General features: G+C 43.2%; 1 protein-coding gene across 5 annotated transcripts in view; it reads right to left on the bottom strand.

The window, feature by feature from the left end:
• The window catches only part of FN1 (fibronectin 1), a 64,296-nt gene extending 50,885 nt beyond the window's left edge, over positions 1–13,411 (bottom strand). For all 5 annotated transcript variants that reach the window (XM_073646638.1, XM_073646636.1, XM_073646635.1 and 2 more), the window contains exon 1: positions 13,058–13,411. In XM_073646638.1, the coding sequence (XP_073502739.1) occupies positions 13,058–13,205 (148 nt within the window). In that variant the 5' untranslated portion in view covers positions 13,206–13,411. The remainder of the gene's footprint in view (positions 1–13,057) is intronic.
• Positions 13,412–18,752: the final 5,341 nt, after the last annotated feature.

Consider the following 18,752-nt stretch of genomic DNA (forward strand, 5'->3'; position numbering starts at 1 on the left):
CGACACAAAATATAATTTTTTTTTAGACTGCGAGTTTACTAAGTTTTTTTTTTTTTAAATATCAATAAAGCATTACATTTTAGTTTTTTTCTCTCTTTCTTTCTATTTCCATGGCTCTGTAGAATTGTAAACCCTACAATGGAACAAGAATCATAACGACTCGTGCAGACGATTGTAGTTTCGGTCTGAGTGTGATCCGTTCAAACATTGGATCGCACTCGGACCAGTGGTATTCAATGAGGCTATGCACATGTTTGATTATTTCCTCGGACCAAGTGGTCTGAGGGAAAGTAGAAGGCCACAGCCCCACAATCAGTATTTTTTTCCTCAGGAGTGGGAGCCAAAACCAGGAGTGGGTGATAAATGCAGAACTGGTGACTTGTTTCTATTATACCTTTGCTTTGATTGTTCCCCACCTGGTTTTGTCTCCCACTCCTAAGAAAAAAAAATACTGACCGAATACCGGATAGTGGGGCCGTGGCCTAAGAGGAAAAAAAAAAAAAAACAAGGGCAGCATGCACGCTTTAGCCTCCAATAATCAGCTTACACTAGCCCATTCAAGTCTTTGGGTCCGTGGAAACCATTGGACCACACTGATGAAATATGAAGTCTGTCCGATTTTTATGGCCAGGCTAAACTTTCCACACCTGACAAAAACGGATCAGAGAATGATATAGCATAAATCAGAGTTTTCGCAGATTGAGAACACAAGGTCTTCAACATCTGCCCTAACAAAGGGAATCTTAATCTGGAAATCACTTTACTTCCCACCAAGGGCATCATCTGCAAGGAATTTGTATGTTCTCCACATGTTTGCGCGGGTTTCCTACCACATGCCAAAGACATACTGATAGGGAATCTAGACTGTGCAGTCATGCAATTTTACTGCAAATTAGTGCACATTTCAGGTTGGTGGTTAAGCACATAAAACTGCAGTTTTTCTGCAAATCTCTACAGCCATTTTATTACCCATCATCTTAAAAAATGGCAAATTGCCACAATATTCAACTGCTACGTCTAGGATCAGCCATTATGAAGTTACAGCGTATAAGATAGGGTTACTAACTAGCATGATAATGTGAATTGGCGAAATCCTTTATCTACAAATCTGTAAATTCGAGGTCTGGTGTAATATGAAACAGGTACGCATGGTCGTCCAGGCAATCAAGCACATGAATCTACAGACCCTGATCCTCGGGCCTCAGCTCTCGAATGCCATGTCTGGTATGTTGACGGAGCTCAAATGAATCTGTTCAGACATCGCTATTTGATCCCAACTGAATATACAAACTCGTATACTCAGATCACAGTCATCTGTATTTTATTAGCACATTGACATTACACATTGCAAAAGAACTTCAGTTCCCCTAGATTTATAAACTCCTATTAAACCAGAAATCCATTCATGTCTAGAATAAATGTATGTTAAGACCCGCCATTACGATGCAGGTGAAATATTCTGGAATTTAGTCTCGGCACTTTCTGACCTACCATTTTTTTTTTTTTTTCACATTACTTTTACAAGATACAAAACTTGAGTTGTTAACTGTTCGGGTATGTGCACACAATGTTTTTTTCAGGTGGGTCCGCTCAGGAACCAGTCTGAAAAAAAAGCGCCAAAGAAACGATCAAAAGAATTAACATAAGCACAGCAATTTCAAAATGGCTTGCTGAGCATATGTTCAGTTTTTATGAGCTTCTTTCAACCGCTTCAGGCTTCCAACTGGGTTAAAAGAAGTGACCAGACCATATTCAGGTGTTTGGCAAGCCATTCATTATTTCTACATGCAATTATCAAGAAAAAAAAAAAAAAAAAATCAGAACAGATGTAAAAAAAGACGTTTCAGGAATAATATTTTCAGTAGTTTTCCAAAGAGTCTTCTGCTGAAAAAAACTTGGGTTTACCGGTGTCTTAGAAGGAACACATACAAATGTTAAATACACACACATACGATAACCATATTCCAGTTATTTGTACATATTTCAAACTTTATAAAGGAACCTTAAAAGTGGGCCATTAGCCAAGAACGCTCAAAAGTGTATCACCATGCAAAACCATAGCAATGAGACAAAGAAGTGTAAACTTATAATTGCCAATTACTTGCTGGTTCATGTACAATATTACTATAGCATTACAAAGACCCAAAGCACACCCAGTGCTATACAGCATCCGACTCCTTTCAAGCAATTTTTAAAATGCTCAACCAAATAATGTCCTTCTGAATGATATTATAAGCCTATGGTACCAAAACTACAACACAGATCTGCATTGAAATATAGGAATTGTATGATCAATGCCTACAATATTTCTCCAGAGCCCACCAAACATGCTTGACTGAGGAATACATCACTGACAGCTTATTTCTTCTGGTAACAAAGGAATGGGCATGCTTAAAGGGAACCTGTCAGCAGGTTTTTGCTACCTCATCTGAGAGCAGCGTAATGTAGGCAAAAAGATGCTGAATTAAATGATGTATCACTTAGATTACTGGGTGCAGCCGTTCTAACACAGAGCTTTTAGATTTAGCAATGCAGCACAGCTGAGGAAGCTAACCCCACACCAGGCTCTGTATATACAATGTCCATAGACAGTGAGGCGCTTATCCACAGGAGGAGGGGGCGTTGCCTGACTAGTGTAGTCCAGCAGTGTTAATCTCTTGGTGATAAATCCTTCACAGTTCGTAAACAGTCATGCAGTTTGATAAGTGACATCCTTGAAATCTGTGTCAGCCTCTATCTCCTGCTGCCTTGAGATTACACAGCAAGAATCTGCTCACAGATTCCCTTTAAGACTTCATATGACCAATCTCCCTTTTATCCTGACATTTACCAACAAAGGATTTCTGCAAAGCCCTTTACACTTGAGTTATTGGTCAAATCTGGGCTATACAAGCGGGTTTGGCTTATCTCACGTGTACAGCCAGGTTTACTCCTCTGTGTCCATGGAGATCTTAGCAGCTATCCTTCAGTCCAGAACATCACTGCTGGTCAGAGTGGCCAGGATCTACCGAATAATATGTGTAAACAAAAATTTCTAGATTCTGATACGGGTGCTTTCACATTGCATTGTGTCCTCGTCAGGGCATACGTCCTAAAATTCCCCACAAAACGGGGTCCAGATGTATGCGGTGACGGGGGCCAAAGACCTCAATAGTGACTGCAGAGCAAACGCGAGCTCTGCCGTGCACTTTTTTCAGTGGTGTACCCCCACAAGAGGCGGAAATTCAGACATAAGCTGCTGCGTCTGAGTGTCCACCTCCTCCGTTTGTATGTTCTCCCCGTGTTTGCGCGGGTTTCCTCCGGGTTCTCCGGTTTCCTCCCACACTTCAAAGACATACTGATAGGGGAATCTAGATTGCGAGCCCTAATTGGGACAGGGACGATTGTGTTTGCAAAGCTGTGGAATTAATTGCGCTATATAAGCGAGCATAATAAATAATCATCATTGATCTCAGTGAAGCAGACGGAGTCACTTTGTGCTGTAAGACCTAATTTTCGGCAGTGTTTGCGTTCTTGAGGTGGACACAAACACTTGGTCAACTGCAATTTTTAAGCCCACCTCAAAAAGACAGACCCAGACAAAAATTAGGTCACTCCGAGCAAAGTGACTTGGTCTGCCTCACTAAAGACAATGGCCCAGTTGGTGGATATACCCGAATCCTGTTTTTCAGGGCTTTACACAGAAGCTCCGACTGAGCAATTGACATGTGGCCAAAATGTGATGAGAACCTAGCCTTTGCAGTACCATCTTAATAGAAGTGCCTATTACATTTCCGGGCTTTAGGCTACAGTTCCACTTCCATTGTACACTCCGTGTGCTTCAACTCAAAAAAAAAAAAAAAAAAAAAAAATTATATATATACACACATTAGTTTTAAAAATGGATCTAGGATTCTCATTTGTTTTGCAGATCAGACTGTTTATGGGGAGCTGTATAAAACAGTTGAATTACAAAAGACATAGGCCCCGATTCATCAAGAATGCCAGTGTCAATGGTGGGAGTGCAGGAATAAAATGTGCCAAATTCTTTAAGAGGCACACAACTCCATGCATCTTGCCAGATATGTTACTCCAGTCAATGACTAGAGTAACACTTCTGGTGTCAGAAACCCTGTCACTTTTGAAGAGTTTGGTATTCAGGCGATGGCACACCCCGACCTGCTTATTCCCATTCTTTCGGAGTTGCTCAAAATTGGTAACAATGACAAAAGCCAGTGTTTTTCAACTTTTTACGCATAAACACTGATGATTTGGGGCCATACTTATTAAAGAAGAAGTGCTAACTTGTAGATCCAACTAAGACTCCAGCAGATCGCCTGAGCATGTCATAGTTGTCGGAGGTGCATGGTCAACCACAGCATCATTCATTCTCTATAGCACTGCAGGAAAGAGTACAGTGCTACACTTAGGAGGACAAAAGTGCCCCATTCTAGCTACCAGCAGGGATAGATCACACCTTCCTGTAACCAAAACACAATTTGAGGGTATGTGCAACGTCTTTCAAGAGGATATTCCCTGGAATCTGCCTGAATAAGTGATGCAAAAAAAAAAAAATATATATATTATGCACAGATAAAGGTGGCATCTCATTCATATAACAATCTACCCAGCTCATTGTTATATACATTTGTGATTGAGGATAATGTCACATTTGCATGTAGCTGAAAAGGGGCCCTGGAGTTGGTTACTGGTGGGCCCTTGGCATCCCAGGCCGACACAGTGTTCATTCTTCAGTCAGCTTCCACTAGAGACTATCGCTAGTTACAGTTTAACTAAAATAAAAATATATATAAAAAAAAAAACACAAGCCTGACATGGCTTAGCCTAGGAAAGCTCAGCAAGTGCACAGGCATCTTAAAGATGTTGTGTGCACATACCCTTAAAGGGCATTTCCACTGCAAGAAAGTGAACTTGTGTTAAACTCGTCTCACAATTATCTTGCCGTATAAAACAGGATGCCAATCATCCAATAAATGAGAAAAACGCTCGTCCATTGAGTTGAATGATCCGTCATAAAACATTGTTTTTAAGGCTATATGCCCATGTAGCGTTTTTGTGGTGTTTTTTATGGACGCGAAAACGCTTGTAAAACCGTCTGCAAAGCAATGTGAATTTGGATGTGCTGTGCACATGATGTGCTAACTTGCGCGCCGAATTCGCATTGCAAAACCCAGCATGACCATTTCTACCGCGATTACGCCGTAAATTCGCGGCCATTGAGGAACATTGAAATGCAGCAAACCAGCAGGTATATGTGGATTTGCTGCGTTTCAATGAAATTCAATGGCCGCGATTTTGCAGAGTAATCGTGGTGCGTGTGGTACCCAGGATGAAGAGGAGACTACAACTCCTTTCATCCCGGCTACCACGCGGTGAAAAAAATAAAAAAAACCTGTATACTCACCTCTCCGGTCTGCTTCAGGCGGCATCCCGCGGTGTACTTGCAGGACCTGCGGTGACGTCATTTAGTCAGCCGATTGTCACGCGACTGCTGACGTCAGCGGTCAGGTGATGGTCGCGTGACCATCAGCTGACTAAATGATGTCACCACAGGTCCTGACAGTACACCGCGGGACGCCGAGGATAGAGGACGCCGCCGCGAGGAGACTGGAGAGGTGAGTATACAGGTTTTTTGTTGTTTTTTTTTTTTTACTATAGATGCAGCATTTAAAGCATCTAAGTTGGTCACACAATAGTTGCATGGATTTATATTGTGTGACCAACTTGTCAAGCACTTTTCCAAGTGATGCTCAAAATCGCATTAAAAAAAAAAAAAAAAAAAAACATACTAGCTGAAAAAACGCTTCTTTCTGGCAGAAAAAAACGCATGTAAATCTGCATGCGTTTTTTTCTGCCAGAGAGGCAAAAACGCTCTGCATCAAATCTTCTACATGGGCACATAGCCTGACGGTGTAAACAGGACTCGCACTTCCAAGAACAATGGCAGCCCATGAGCACTGAGCGATCATTTACTTTGGTCTTCTTGTGTAAACAGGCATTCAAACAAAGTTCACCTATCGGCGGTTGTATCGTGCTGCTGGTTGGTGTGTGTAAGTGGATGGATGCTAAGGCCACGTGCATATGTTGAGTTTTTTTACCCCAGTATTTGTTCCACTCCCAATTTTGGTTTACAGTGAAAGGAAAAGTATAATAGAAACATTTTTTTACCCAATCCTGGTGTTGACTTACAAATACTGAGGTAAAAAAACTCACCAAATATTGAACGTGTGCACATGGCTTTAGACTAGCCCATGAAACAAGTTTTCACATTCATTTCCTACACTAGTAACAGATGCTGGGTTACACTATGGTAGTCATTGTCCACAGACCCTTAATAGCAAACACTGCAGTGTTGAAGGGGTTGTCCAGTCCAAAATGATTGACTGCAGTCACTCCGTGTGACTGCAGACTTATCAATCCCCCCAGCGCACACACTGTGGGATTCACCAGTTTCTGACCCGGGACCGGAGGGTATCAGTTATACATACTCACGGCTAGAGCGAGTGCGACCTTGCTCCATACACTTGTATTGAGCGGGGCCGTGACCAGTCTAGTGACGTGGCAGTCCAGTGGGCGCGGCCTCGCTGTATACAAGTGTATGGAGCGAGGCCGCGTCCACTAGTCAGGTTCTGGCAGGGAGTATGTATAACTCATATGTGATGCCCCTGCGGGTTCAGTTGCCACAGAGGTACTGCATCTCACCCACAGGTTTGGTATCCCACTCTCAGGTAAGGATGGAGTACTGCCCGGGACCCTCCCACCTGCATCCAACACTACACCACTCCAGACCAGCAGGAGGGGCAAGATGCACGTGTACAATGCAGAGCCCTGTCCCTGGTTGGAAGTGGGGGGAACCATGTAGTGGGTGTGGGTGGAGGAAGTAGATCAGGGGAGCACAGTCAGTAGGAGTATAAGAAGGGAACCATCTTGGGAGAGTGAGGTTCAGTCTGAGGAGAGTCAGAGAGAGCTGGGAGCAGGAGCTCAGAAAGAGCTCTGCTCAGGAGGAGAGGAGGAAGGGGCGGGCCTAGACTGAGAGACCCAGGAGGACAGAGAGAGGACGGGAGCAGAGGGAAGGCTCCAGAGGAACAGAGGGGATCCCAGGGGCACGGGAAGTGCAGGAAGCCACCCGTGCGCCCGAATCTACACAGACGTGGAGGGATCAGGCCGCAAAGGGGACCGGCCCCTAACTAGTGGAGAACAACCAGGCTCAGCTAGAAACCTCAAGGTGCAGCGGCCAACCACCACAATTATATCGCCGAAAAGGTGGCCGCATAGGGTTCAGGGGATTTCAAGTCGCCCTTCAAGACCCGAGGTCACTGGCTTGGGACACTGATTGTGAGGCGCAGGGCAGGAGGGTGAGAGCCAGCGCAGGAAGACGACTGAGGAAGGCACATAGAACAGGGTCCCGTTTAAGTACTCCTGAGATACTTGGGAGATTGCTGAACCCCTTCCTTGGTGAACGCAGGACGACGTGGGAGGTTACACACTGGCGCTGGTAACCTTGAGTCTGAACAACTGAGTAAAACCTTGAAGACTGCACCCCACTGTGTCCTGGAATTATTGCTGCACCATCACCAGCCCTGCACTACACAGCATAGCAACATCTGCCTCACAAAATCATCATACACTGCCCTGGAGCTAAGTTCTGCCTGTGGAGAGCTAAACCAACTCTGCTGCGTCACCATCAGCTCCAGAGGATCTGCACCGCAGCAGCGGCCCCATATAGCCGCATACCACAGGTGGTGTCACGAACATTATCTATAAAAACTTTATTCCCCTTCTATTGACCGCCCTGGGTCACGGACCGCGTCACTGCCACATCTCCCCCAGCATTGACCGACCCGGCTACAGAGTACCCCACGGCCCAGGGGGCGCTTCACATACATACCCTCAGGTCACGGGTTAGAAACCGGCGAATTCCCACAGTGCGTGTGCTGGGTGGGGAATTCATAAAAGTCTGCAGTCACACAGTCACTAGACTTATCGATTTGGACCGGACAACCCCTTTAAAAGGTTGCAACTCCCAATATTAAAGAAAAAAAAAAAAACAGAAAGAATTCTCTTTCAATGCCTAAACTTAAACGTGTCCATCCACATTTATTTACTCCATGGCTGAGCATGCAAGCATTCTCAATGGGGAGAGGGGATTTCACCACCAGAAGACACAGAAGGTAAGGCTTGGCCAGAAGTAGAAGAGGAATCAATCGACAAGCTGAAATTGAACATGCCCAATCCTTTCCTGCGCTACATTTACCACTTTATATGGTTTGATAGTCCCTCTGAAATCAGAGCCTTTTGGACCTTAATTTTGGCCACTTCCAATTGCAGGATTTTTTCTTTCTGGAGCTACAAAAAGAGGGAGTGATCCAGATAAAATTTGCTGTATAATTTATTGATACTAAATAGTAATTTTTTTACCCCACCCTGAATGATGGATTATGATTTTGTACTGTAGTTGCTTATTACTGTGGACATAAAGGTGACAAATACAGGACTAGGAGGAGAACAAAGGGAAGCCCTTGAATCGCAGCACTTGCCCTGTAATTACAACTTATTAAACTGCTTTATACAAGGCACAAAATGAGGGAGACAGAGGCAGCACATTATACTTAGCTTCAGGGCATGAGTGGCAGGATGGGGGACAAAGCCGGCTATGATGTTCACCACCGCTGGCATTGTCTCGCCCATTGTTCAGCATTTAGTGCAGCACAACAGCAGATTCTAGGATTTTTGGAGCTTATATCTTTCTATTATAGAGGTCTCGCCTACCCCACTAGAAAGCAATGTTGTAAAAACGCAAAGCAGCATAAAATACATATGCCATAATTTATAAAAGAAACACAATAATATTTTGATATACAAGCCAATTAGCCATCCAACGTTACTTTGAGAACAATCGTACTTCATAAATGTGTGTTATGACAGGGTAAACCGCAAGGAACGTGCCAACAATTCTGTGCCAGACCGATAAAAGCCATACATGAGTAGTTAAATGTATTTATAACCCATCATGGTCACAAGTGGCAGAGCAGAGACACTTCATAAAAGATAAGTGGATGGAGTATGAAGGATTTGGCTACTATGTAATGCATTATTATCCACTTCTTTGGATAAAAGCTTGTTTTTTTTCTCTCCTTTGTCTTTGCAAACCTTATTGTAGAATAAATGGTGGAATTTTTGGATAAAGTATAATGACCATTTAGAGCTTGTAATTGGCAATTTAGGTTTTAGGCATTCTGGCATGTCAATTTGAGAAGTCATAAAAGCAAGATTAAGAGGGAGATCCAAGAGTTACAAAAACCCTAAGGCCACGTGCACGGGTATTTGGAGAGTGCTTTACCTCTTTGTAAGCCAAAACCAGGAGTGGAACAATCATAGAAAAATTATAATAGAAACACGTCACCACTTCTGCATTTATCACCCACTCCTGGTTTTGGCTTACAAATATGGAGGTAAAAAAAACTCAAACACTGTGAACGAGGCCTTAGGTGGCTCCAACCCTGGGATTTTGAAGTGAAGGCAGCATGTGCCTGGCCACTCTTAATTAAAAAGAAGCTACATGAAAGCTTCTCGTTTCCAAAACACCAACATAATTCCATGGAAGAAACTTAATCATACACCAAAGCATGCTCCATCAAGGTGTGCATGGCCTCCTGCTCTTCTTTGGAGTTTTTTTTTGTTCAGCACAGGAAACATAAATATCAGACTCCTTGAATCTTCCATGGAATGTATCTGTCTGATCCTTTGAAGCCAGAATCACAAATGTTGGAAAAACCTTACACCCTGCCATTAAGGTGTCAGTCTTTTGCACCATTACACAAGCATTCTTCAGTGCACTAGACAAACACAATGACACCTTACAGGACTAATGGAAGCAGATGGTCATTTGCACATCTGACCTAAAAGATCTCTGTGAGCTTTACTCCTATTGATAGTGAAAGCTGAGGCTACCTTGGAAAAGAAATGAAATTATCCCCAAGATAAGATAAGGATCAGTCTGTTCCACTATAATGTGTGGGAAAATCAATAGCAAGTCTTCATTCTCCTACAGCGCCACCACAGGTGAAATAACCACACAATTCACATTGGGATCAATGGTTTGTCCATGTAACGCCCAGTTCAGTGCAAAAGAATCTTCGCTATCTAGGTATCAGATGAGGGTCCAGATTTCGCAAATAGGTTACTTTGAAGGAGTTTTATGGTAAAAAGCTATTTTTAATCTAGATAAGACAAGGAGTAGAGTAGGCATACCAAATCTGAGGCAGCATCTACTCAAACTATACAAGGACTACTTCCATTTTAAGTCAGAAGTGAAGAAAACTTTAGATCTCAGTATTTTGGGGGTTCATGTATATCAGATATGCCATATATATTCTAAAAGTACCATGTACAACATCAAACACAGACAATCAGAGATAAAACAAGAAACCACACAAGTTTTCCATTAACATATGCACGCCAAGACAACAGCTCCGACAGCTAATAATCCTGTAAACCAACAAGAGGGCACCAAAACTGATTGGCTTTCAATAAACTAAAGGTGGCACATTTAACACCAGTTTTTACAATTGCAAAAAACAATCACTGGATCCAATTAGAAGAACAAGTAAAGAGACAAGGCTCTGTTCACATGTTAGCCCAGACATGCCACTTATCTGTGCATAATTCTTACAATGGATCAGCTATTGCGTTTTCTCATCCAAAGCAGAGGAACCCAATCGATTATTATAATAGATTAGACTTTTTTTTTTTTTTTTTTTTTTTAAGAACAGAGAAAATGTTCTATAACATTGTGATTTTTTTCCCACCCATTCTAAAAACGGACACCGAACAGACCTCAATCAGTGAAGCAACTCTGCTTCCACTTGCATGACTGATGAAACGGATCACTTATTCCATTTATCCGATCCTAAAACGGAATGTACGAACGGAGATGTTAAAGCACCACTGCAGCTTTTTTTTTATTTTGCCACTGGAGTGATGTCACTAATCTATGTTCCCTACCGCTAGTCTTATACTTAGCAGCCGCTGTCTTCTTCTGTTATCGGTGACACTCCGGTTGGACTCCAGAAGATTGTGACCTGAAGACCTGGCTGGATGAGCTGAAGACTACTCAATGTAAGTCTATAAGAACCAGAATGAGGATCTCATAGCCTTACACTGAGACCTTGTGATCATTCTCACTTCCGGTCAGTCAGAAGTTGCAGTCATGAGATGGTGGCGCGGAACTAGAGTGTCGCCGGGAACAGCTGTAGACAGCGGATGATAACTATAAGGAATAGGGCCAGGGAACCTAGACTAATAGCCCCCTTTCCAGCAGAGTTAAAAAATAAAATGGTGTAGTGGTGCTTTAAGAGAGCCTAACCTCCGCCACACACACTAGACTTGTGTTGGCCACATTCACTGATATCGATGTGATCAGTTGAGAGTTTGTGTACGGGGGACTGACCAACTGGTTGTTGGGGGGAGATGTTTGGCATGTTCAATTTTAGACTGCTGAACACTTTTGTTCTTCCGGAAGTAAGAAAAGATGAAATTGGCAAAGATGTCATAGTGAACACAGGAATGCCCAACCAAACAAGCGCTCCTGTGTATGGGAGAGGGCAGCCAAAGATGACAGCTAATTAAAGGGGTTTTCTCATGAACAAAAGTTGATTTTAATCAATAGATCTTGGAATAATAATTTCCACAATTGGATGTGTTTAAATAAAACGTTCCTGTGCTGAGATAATCTTATAAATGTGCCCCTGCTGTGTACTGTGTAATGGCTGTGTCTGACCGTGCAGGAACATGGTCTGATCATACCACATCTCCTGGGCAGAGGAGGACGCAAAAGAGTATACAGACAGGACAGCAGGGGATTGCAGCGGATTCTTTTTGTGAAATAAAACATTTCACTGCTTGTTTATAAACAATGTTTTACCTCACAGAAAGAATCAGCTGTGCTCCCCTGCTGTAGTGTCTTTTGCTTCCTCCCCTGCCTAGGAGCTGTGGTATGCTCAGACCATGTTCCTGCACGGTCAGACACAGCCATTACACAGTACACAGCAGGGAAACATTTATAAGATTATCTCAGCTCAGGAACATTTTATTTAAACACAGCTAATTGTGGAAGTTATTATTATTATTCCAAGATCTATTGATTAAAATCAACTTTTGTTCATGAGAAAACCCCTTTAATGTGTCTGGGGGAGGGAGGGGGATTTTGATTAAAAAAAAAATAAAAATCAGATAGCGACAGCCCATAACCCGCCATGGACGACGGGCACAGAAGGATTTTAGGCTAGCCTGTATATTTTTATACTTCACTGCTAATATATCGTTGCTCAGAACAATAGCTTTGTCTGAGGCAGAGGAAATAACGGTCTGTCAAGAGACAAAACAAAGACTAAAAAGTTTATTTACTAATTTTATGTGATTACAAATAGGGGGAAAAAGTTACTGGTGCGGCAGGAATATACAGTGATACCACCATACACTGTGCAGACAATACAGAGTTAATATAGTAATTATGGGACATTATAGACCACCACTCACACTGAGGCATGTCACTAATATGGGACCCTGTAAACCACTGAGCGCCTCCCAATGAGTCTGACTAGTTACAAGAGGGAGGACAAAATAATTGTAGACTTTTTTTTTTTTATTGGGGGGGCAGACAATAAGGTCTCCCATAGAAAATAACCCAAAAAGTTAGATACCAGCTGCAAACCTCTAGGAGAATTGGCTACTAGCCTCTTGACCTTACCCGGCCCATTGTTTCTTCAGTCTGATCACTTTATGGAACTTTACCCAAATATTAAAGTTGGCCACACACAGTAATAGAGGATCCCATTCTGGTCCTGGGTGACAACTGCTGACAGACCTGTCCCTGGTGGGGCACAATCATTTACCCCTCTCCACCCCAAAAAGTTATACCTGATAGGTTGCCCAGTGTATGGCCACCTCATAGGACAAAGCCCACACCTGACTGCACCCCATAACTAGCTGATGCATTACACAGATCATTGCCACCCATGCACAAGACAAAGACATCGCAGCGTTATTCGATCCTTACTTTGATTGGGGTCCGCAGCGACGATCGGTTGCAGCGGTAGTTGTTGCTGTGCCTGCCTGCGACTTTTGCTCCGCTCAGATGGCGCGGCTTGCACCGCAGCGCTAACGCACAGGGTTAGGAGGATCCCGGTTAGGGTCCCCCGGGTCATCTTGATGGCGATGTACTGGGACAGGTAATCAATGGTGCAGGCGAATAGTTAGTAGCAGCCGATTACTGGAGCATTTCCCAGGCTGAAAAGCTAAAAGAAAGCAGGCGACACCGACAGGCAGAAGTGGGGAGGATGCAAAGCGGAGACAGCGGACAGATAGCGGCTCCGGCCGGCAGTGATAGAGAGCGGAGAGCGGCCGCGCTGTATATATATACGCACACTCCGGAGGAGAACCGGGGGCGCTCGCCAAACACACTGCACTGCTACGATTGGTCTACTCCGGGTGGTGTCGTCACCGGAGGGCGGAGTTTGTGTCTGCTATATAAACGGTGGGAGGCGCGTAGATCTCAGTGTGCGCGATGCGGCTGGGAGAGACTGCTCCGCTATTGGAGTGATGCTCAGCCGTCTAGTTATCGCTATGTATAGGAATGCTCATCCATTGGCTTAACGGTGCGGTTTTATCTCTCCCATTATGGAGCGTTTTGGGATTTTGCATAGTCTGAAATGTGGCCATTGCCTACAAGGCTGGTACATAAAAGTTTTTAGTACATAAGGTTTTAGTACGTAAAAAAAGTTTTTCAGTGTTTAACTTTTTTAAATTAATTTAAGTATTCTTGTTCATTTAATGAGAATCATTTCAGTGCTCTAATACTAATTATTACAGATTGATACAAGGTACAGTGAGATTTAGGCATTTGCCCTGTGTAAGGCAATCTATAAGCATGCTGCCCATGATTAAAGGGGTTGTCTATCTACCAGAAGTCTGGGCTATCCTTTTTATTTAGAGGGAATCTGTCACCAGGTTTTTGCTGCCCCATCTGAGTGAAGCTTGATGTAGAGACGGAGCCCTTCATTCCAGCGATTATCTGGACTGCTTGCTGCAGTTTTGCTAAAATCACTGTATCTGCTGCAGATCTAGCAGTTCTCTAAATGCTGAGCTCTGTATAACCCCGCCCACACCACTGATTGGCAGCTTTATGTGTACACAGTGCATAGGCAGAAAGCTACCAATCAGTGGTGGGGGATGGGGTTATACCGAGTTCAAGGATATGGAGGACTACATGGACACAGTTTAATAGTCCTCTAGTTATAATCTCCTGCTGAGCTGGTAAAACAACTGATCAAAACTAAAGCAAGCAGCCCAGTAAATGACGCATCGCTGAAATCAGGGTCTCTGTCTCTACATTATGATACTCTCAGATTATATCACAAAAACCTAGTGACAGATTTTCTTTAAGAAAAGAGTGGGCAGCCTTAGACTTGTGAATTTTCTGAAGAATGCATTTTGACAACAGCGCTCACAATGTCCCTAATATCCTGCCTTAAAGTACCTTACTATCTAGCAAAAGTTCATTCTAGTTGTGGGATGCAGGGGCAGGATCCCACAACACCCCACGGCTCGTCACTCAGTGAAAGCTTGAGATCTCGCTCTTTTTACTAACCCATTGCTGCTGTGTACTTTGCAAAACTCTTACAGAACAGTAACAAATTTTCATTGGAAAAAATAAAGTTACAGATCTCAGAAAATGGCGGCACACTTTTTTTTTTTCTCAAATTTCAGATTTTTTGTCACCAATAAATACATATATATGTATTAAAAATAAACTGGACAAGTTTGGTATTGTCGCAACTGTACTGACTCGGAGACTCATGTTGTCTGTATTAATTTGATCACTTGTGCTCAGGGGTGGGAATCAGCCGGTTCTTACCGGTTCCGGGTGTTAAAATTACAGCTGGTTTGCTGAACTGGCAAGAAGCAGTTCCCGATCCGGTATCAGTGTTGGTTTTAACTGAATATGTGTACACCAGCTTCCTGCACTGCAGGAGTTAAAATGGTCAGGTAAGGGACATTATTACAGGTAGGGTCCCAGGATGAAGGACAGTATTACAGGAAGGGGGCTAGGATGGAGGACATTAATACAGGAAGGTCCCAGGATGGGGGAAATTATTACAGGAAGGGCCCAGGATGGGGGAAATTATTATAGAAAAGGGCCAGGATGGAGGACATTTTTACAGGAAGGTCCCAGAATGGGGGAAATTATTACAAAAAGGGGCCAGGATGGAGGACATTATTACAGGAAGGGCCCAGGATGGGGGAAATTATTGCAAAAGGGGCCAGAATAGAGGACATTATTACAGGAAGGGCCCAGGATGGGGGAAATTATTACAGAAAGGGGCCAGGATGGAGGACATTATTACAGGAAGGGCCCAGGATGGGGGAAATTATTACAGAAAGGGGTCAGGATGGAGGATATTATTTCAGTAAAGGACCCAGCATGGGGGTTATAATGGCAAGATGGGGGACATTATACCAGGAGGTAACAAATAAAGTAGCACTCTGTAGCGCTAAGTATGCAAACATGAAACATATGACATTTGAATAGCATTGCATATAAATTAAAAAAACTGACAGGCACATCCAAAACAGAAAACTGGTGTGTACAGGTGCTTACTAAGAGTAGCCATCTCCATATATAACTAACAAATAAAGTAGCACTCTGTAACTCTAAGTGTGCAAACATGAAATTTGAATATCAATGCTGCTCAAGAAAATAGAAATAATTGAGAAATCTTGGCTCTCTGACTGAGCACTCCGCCCCTAAGCCTTAGGCGGTTTAAATTGCAGCAGGTTCTTACCTTCCCATACACAGGCAGACTTTAGTTTCTAAGAGAGGATACACATTGGTAGGGTCCTGGTATTGAGAAACGCCTTATCGTGGCTGCCGGGTACACATGAATTGGCCAATTTCTCAGTTATTTCTATTTTCTAGAGCAGTATTGCTATTCAAATTTCATATGTTTCATGTTTGCATACTTAGCGTTACAGAGTGCTACATTGTTTGTTAGTTGTATATGGTGATGGCTACTCTTAGTAAGCACCTATACACACCAGTTTTCTGTTTTGGATGTACCAGTCAGTTTTTTTCAATTATACCAGGAGGGGCCTAAGATGGGGGACATTATAACACAAAGTGGCCCAGTATGGGTGAAATTATTACTGGAAAGGGTCAAGATGGGGAAAATTATTAAAAGAAGGGACCCAGAATGGGTGACATTATGACAGGAAGAGACCTTAGGACAGGGCGCATTATTATAGGAAGGGGCCCTGGACGAGGAATATTATTACAGGAAGGGGCCCAGGATGGGGGGATATTATAACAGGAAAGTGTCCAAGATGGGGGACATTATTACAGGAAGGGGCCCAGGATGGAGGACATTAATACAGGATGGTGGATATTATTACAGAATGGAGTACATTATTACAGTAGCAAGTGGGTGACATTATTACTTTTTGGGGCCAAATGGTGAACAATATTACTTTGTAGGAGCCAGAATAGTGGACACTATTACTCCACAATGGAGGACATTAATAATATTCCCCATTGTGGCTCATACATTATTAATTTATGGAGCCATAAATGGGACGTTTTAACTGTATCAAGGCATAAAAGGTAGGTGAATGCTATTACTATAGCAGGGTAGAATGGTGTATGTTACTACTGTATTGTTGCCTTTGGGGAGGGGGCGTATGTAAGCTCAAAGACAAACATTGCTACTGTATGGGGCACAAAGAGGAATTTTAGTATTACACAGGGGCCACAAAGGGGACATATGCATTATAATTCTACGGAGGCTACAGAGGGGGTTCTACTGTAAAGGGGTCACAAAGCTAGACATCACTACTGTTAAATATTTTATTTTTGCAGGTATTGTTACTATGGGGGGACAAAAGGGAGGTAGTGTTACTGTGCAGGGCACCACAGCTGTGTAATTGCACTTTTCATTTACATTTGGCGCAGTATAGAAGTGAGGGAAAAGTGTGGAGGGTGCTGTAGCGATCATTCATAGATGTCTGTGAGTTAATTTGTGAAGAGATGAGTCTTGGCTGGAAGAAGTCATAGCAGTCTGCGCCAGATGAAGAAGAAAAGCAAAAATGAATGACTTCATTTGCATGCTTTACCGGTAATTCACTGGATTTACGTGCATGGTATATACTGTATACTATCTACAGAGCTCCTGTGTATAATGTAATGGTACTTTGTGATAGTACTGTGGTTTTTGATAATGATTAGTATGGTGGTCTTATTCAGTTACTGTGTGGTGGTAATATGTGGTAAGTAAAAAATATGTCCTTTGAGACAAGATTAAAAGATAATTTAAAAAAATACAAGGTCAGACACAAAGGTAAGCAGCTATGTGAGCAGAAAGCCTCACGCAAATACTTTACTTAATGCTAATCCCCGGATGAAGCTTGATGCGAAACTCGTGCTGGATGCGTTTTCTCTGGGAGAACTTATTCTAATAGCACAGTGCACAGTATGTAGTTTACCATTTGTAATTTCTCCCTTTTTTCTCTCTATGCATTGTTATCGTTCGTCTCTTAGACATATAGAATCATAGACTGTTGGAGTTGGAAGGGACCTCCAGGGTTATCTGGTCCAACCCCCTGCTCAGTGCGGGATTCACTAAACCATCTCAGACAGATGTCTGTCCAGCCTCTGTTTGAAGACTTCCATTGAAGGAGAACTCACCACCTCTCGTGGCCGCCTGTTCCACTCATTGATCACCCTCACTGTCAAAAAGTTATTTCTAATATCTAATCTGTATCGTCTCCCTTTCAGTTTCATCCCATTGCTTCTAGTCTTTCTTTGTGCAAATGTGAATAAAGCTGATCCCTCTACAGTGTGACAGCCCTTCAGATATTTGTAGACCGCTATTAAAGCCCCCGTCTCACATAGCGAGATCGCTGCTGTGTCACGGTTTTGGTGACGCAAGAGCGACCTCACCAGCGATGTCGCTATGTGTGACACTTTGCAGCGATCAGGCCCCTGCTGTGAGGTCGCTGATCGCTGCAGAATGTCCTGGACCATTTTTTGGTCTTTGCCCTCCCGCTGGTCAGCACACATTGCTGTGTGGGACCAGCGATCAGGCTGGTAACCATGATAAACAGCGGGTAACTAGGGGTGCACGCACACTTAGTAACCCGCTGTTTATCATGGTTACCAGCCTGCTCCTGCTTCAGCAGGCTGGTAACCAGGAGCAGGACATCGTGGAAAGATTCTTTCCACGATGTCGCTGCTCCCCTGATCGTTGGTGAGCCTGCCTGTTTGACAGCTCACCAGCGATCACATAGCGACGCAGCAAAGATCCCTGACAGGTCATATCGTTGTCGGGATCGTTGCAGCGTCGCTAAGTGTGACGGGGCCTTAAGTCTCAGTCTTCTCTTTTGCAAGCTAAACATTCCCAAATCCTCTAACCGTTCCTCATAGGACATTGTATGTAGACCGGTCACCATTCTGGTCGCTCTTCTCTGAACTTGCTCCAGTTTCTTCATGTCTTTTTTAAGATGTGGTGCCCACATATATCTTTTTGAGTATCCGTCCTGAATGAAGAGATGCAGACTGTCACTGCCACTTAGCATAATGTAAAGCATTTGAATGAGAGGATTCCTGCTCACCTAGCTATTTACCTTTTTGTCTGATATTATATCATTTTTTAATTGTCTTTTAATTGTGCCTCAATAAAGAACATATTTTTTACTTAGCT

The sequence above is a fragment of the Phyllobates terribilis genome, unplaced genomic scaffold (genome assembly GCF_046119375.1).
Source record: "Phyllobates terribilis strain yellow unplaced genomic scaffold, ASM4611937v1 Scaffold_9__5_contigs__length_417890890, whole genome shotgun sequence".
NCBI classification, from domain to species: domain Eukaryota; kingdom Metazoa; phylum Chordata; class Amphibia; order Anura; family Dendrobatidae; genus Phyllobates; species Phyllobates terribilis.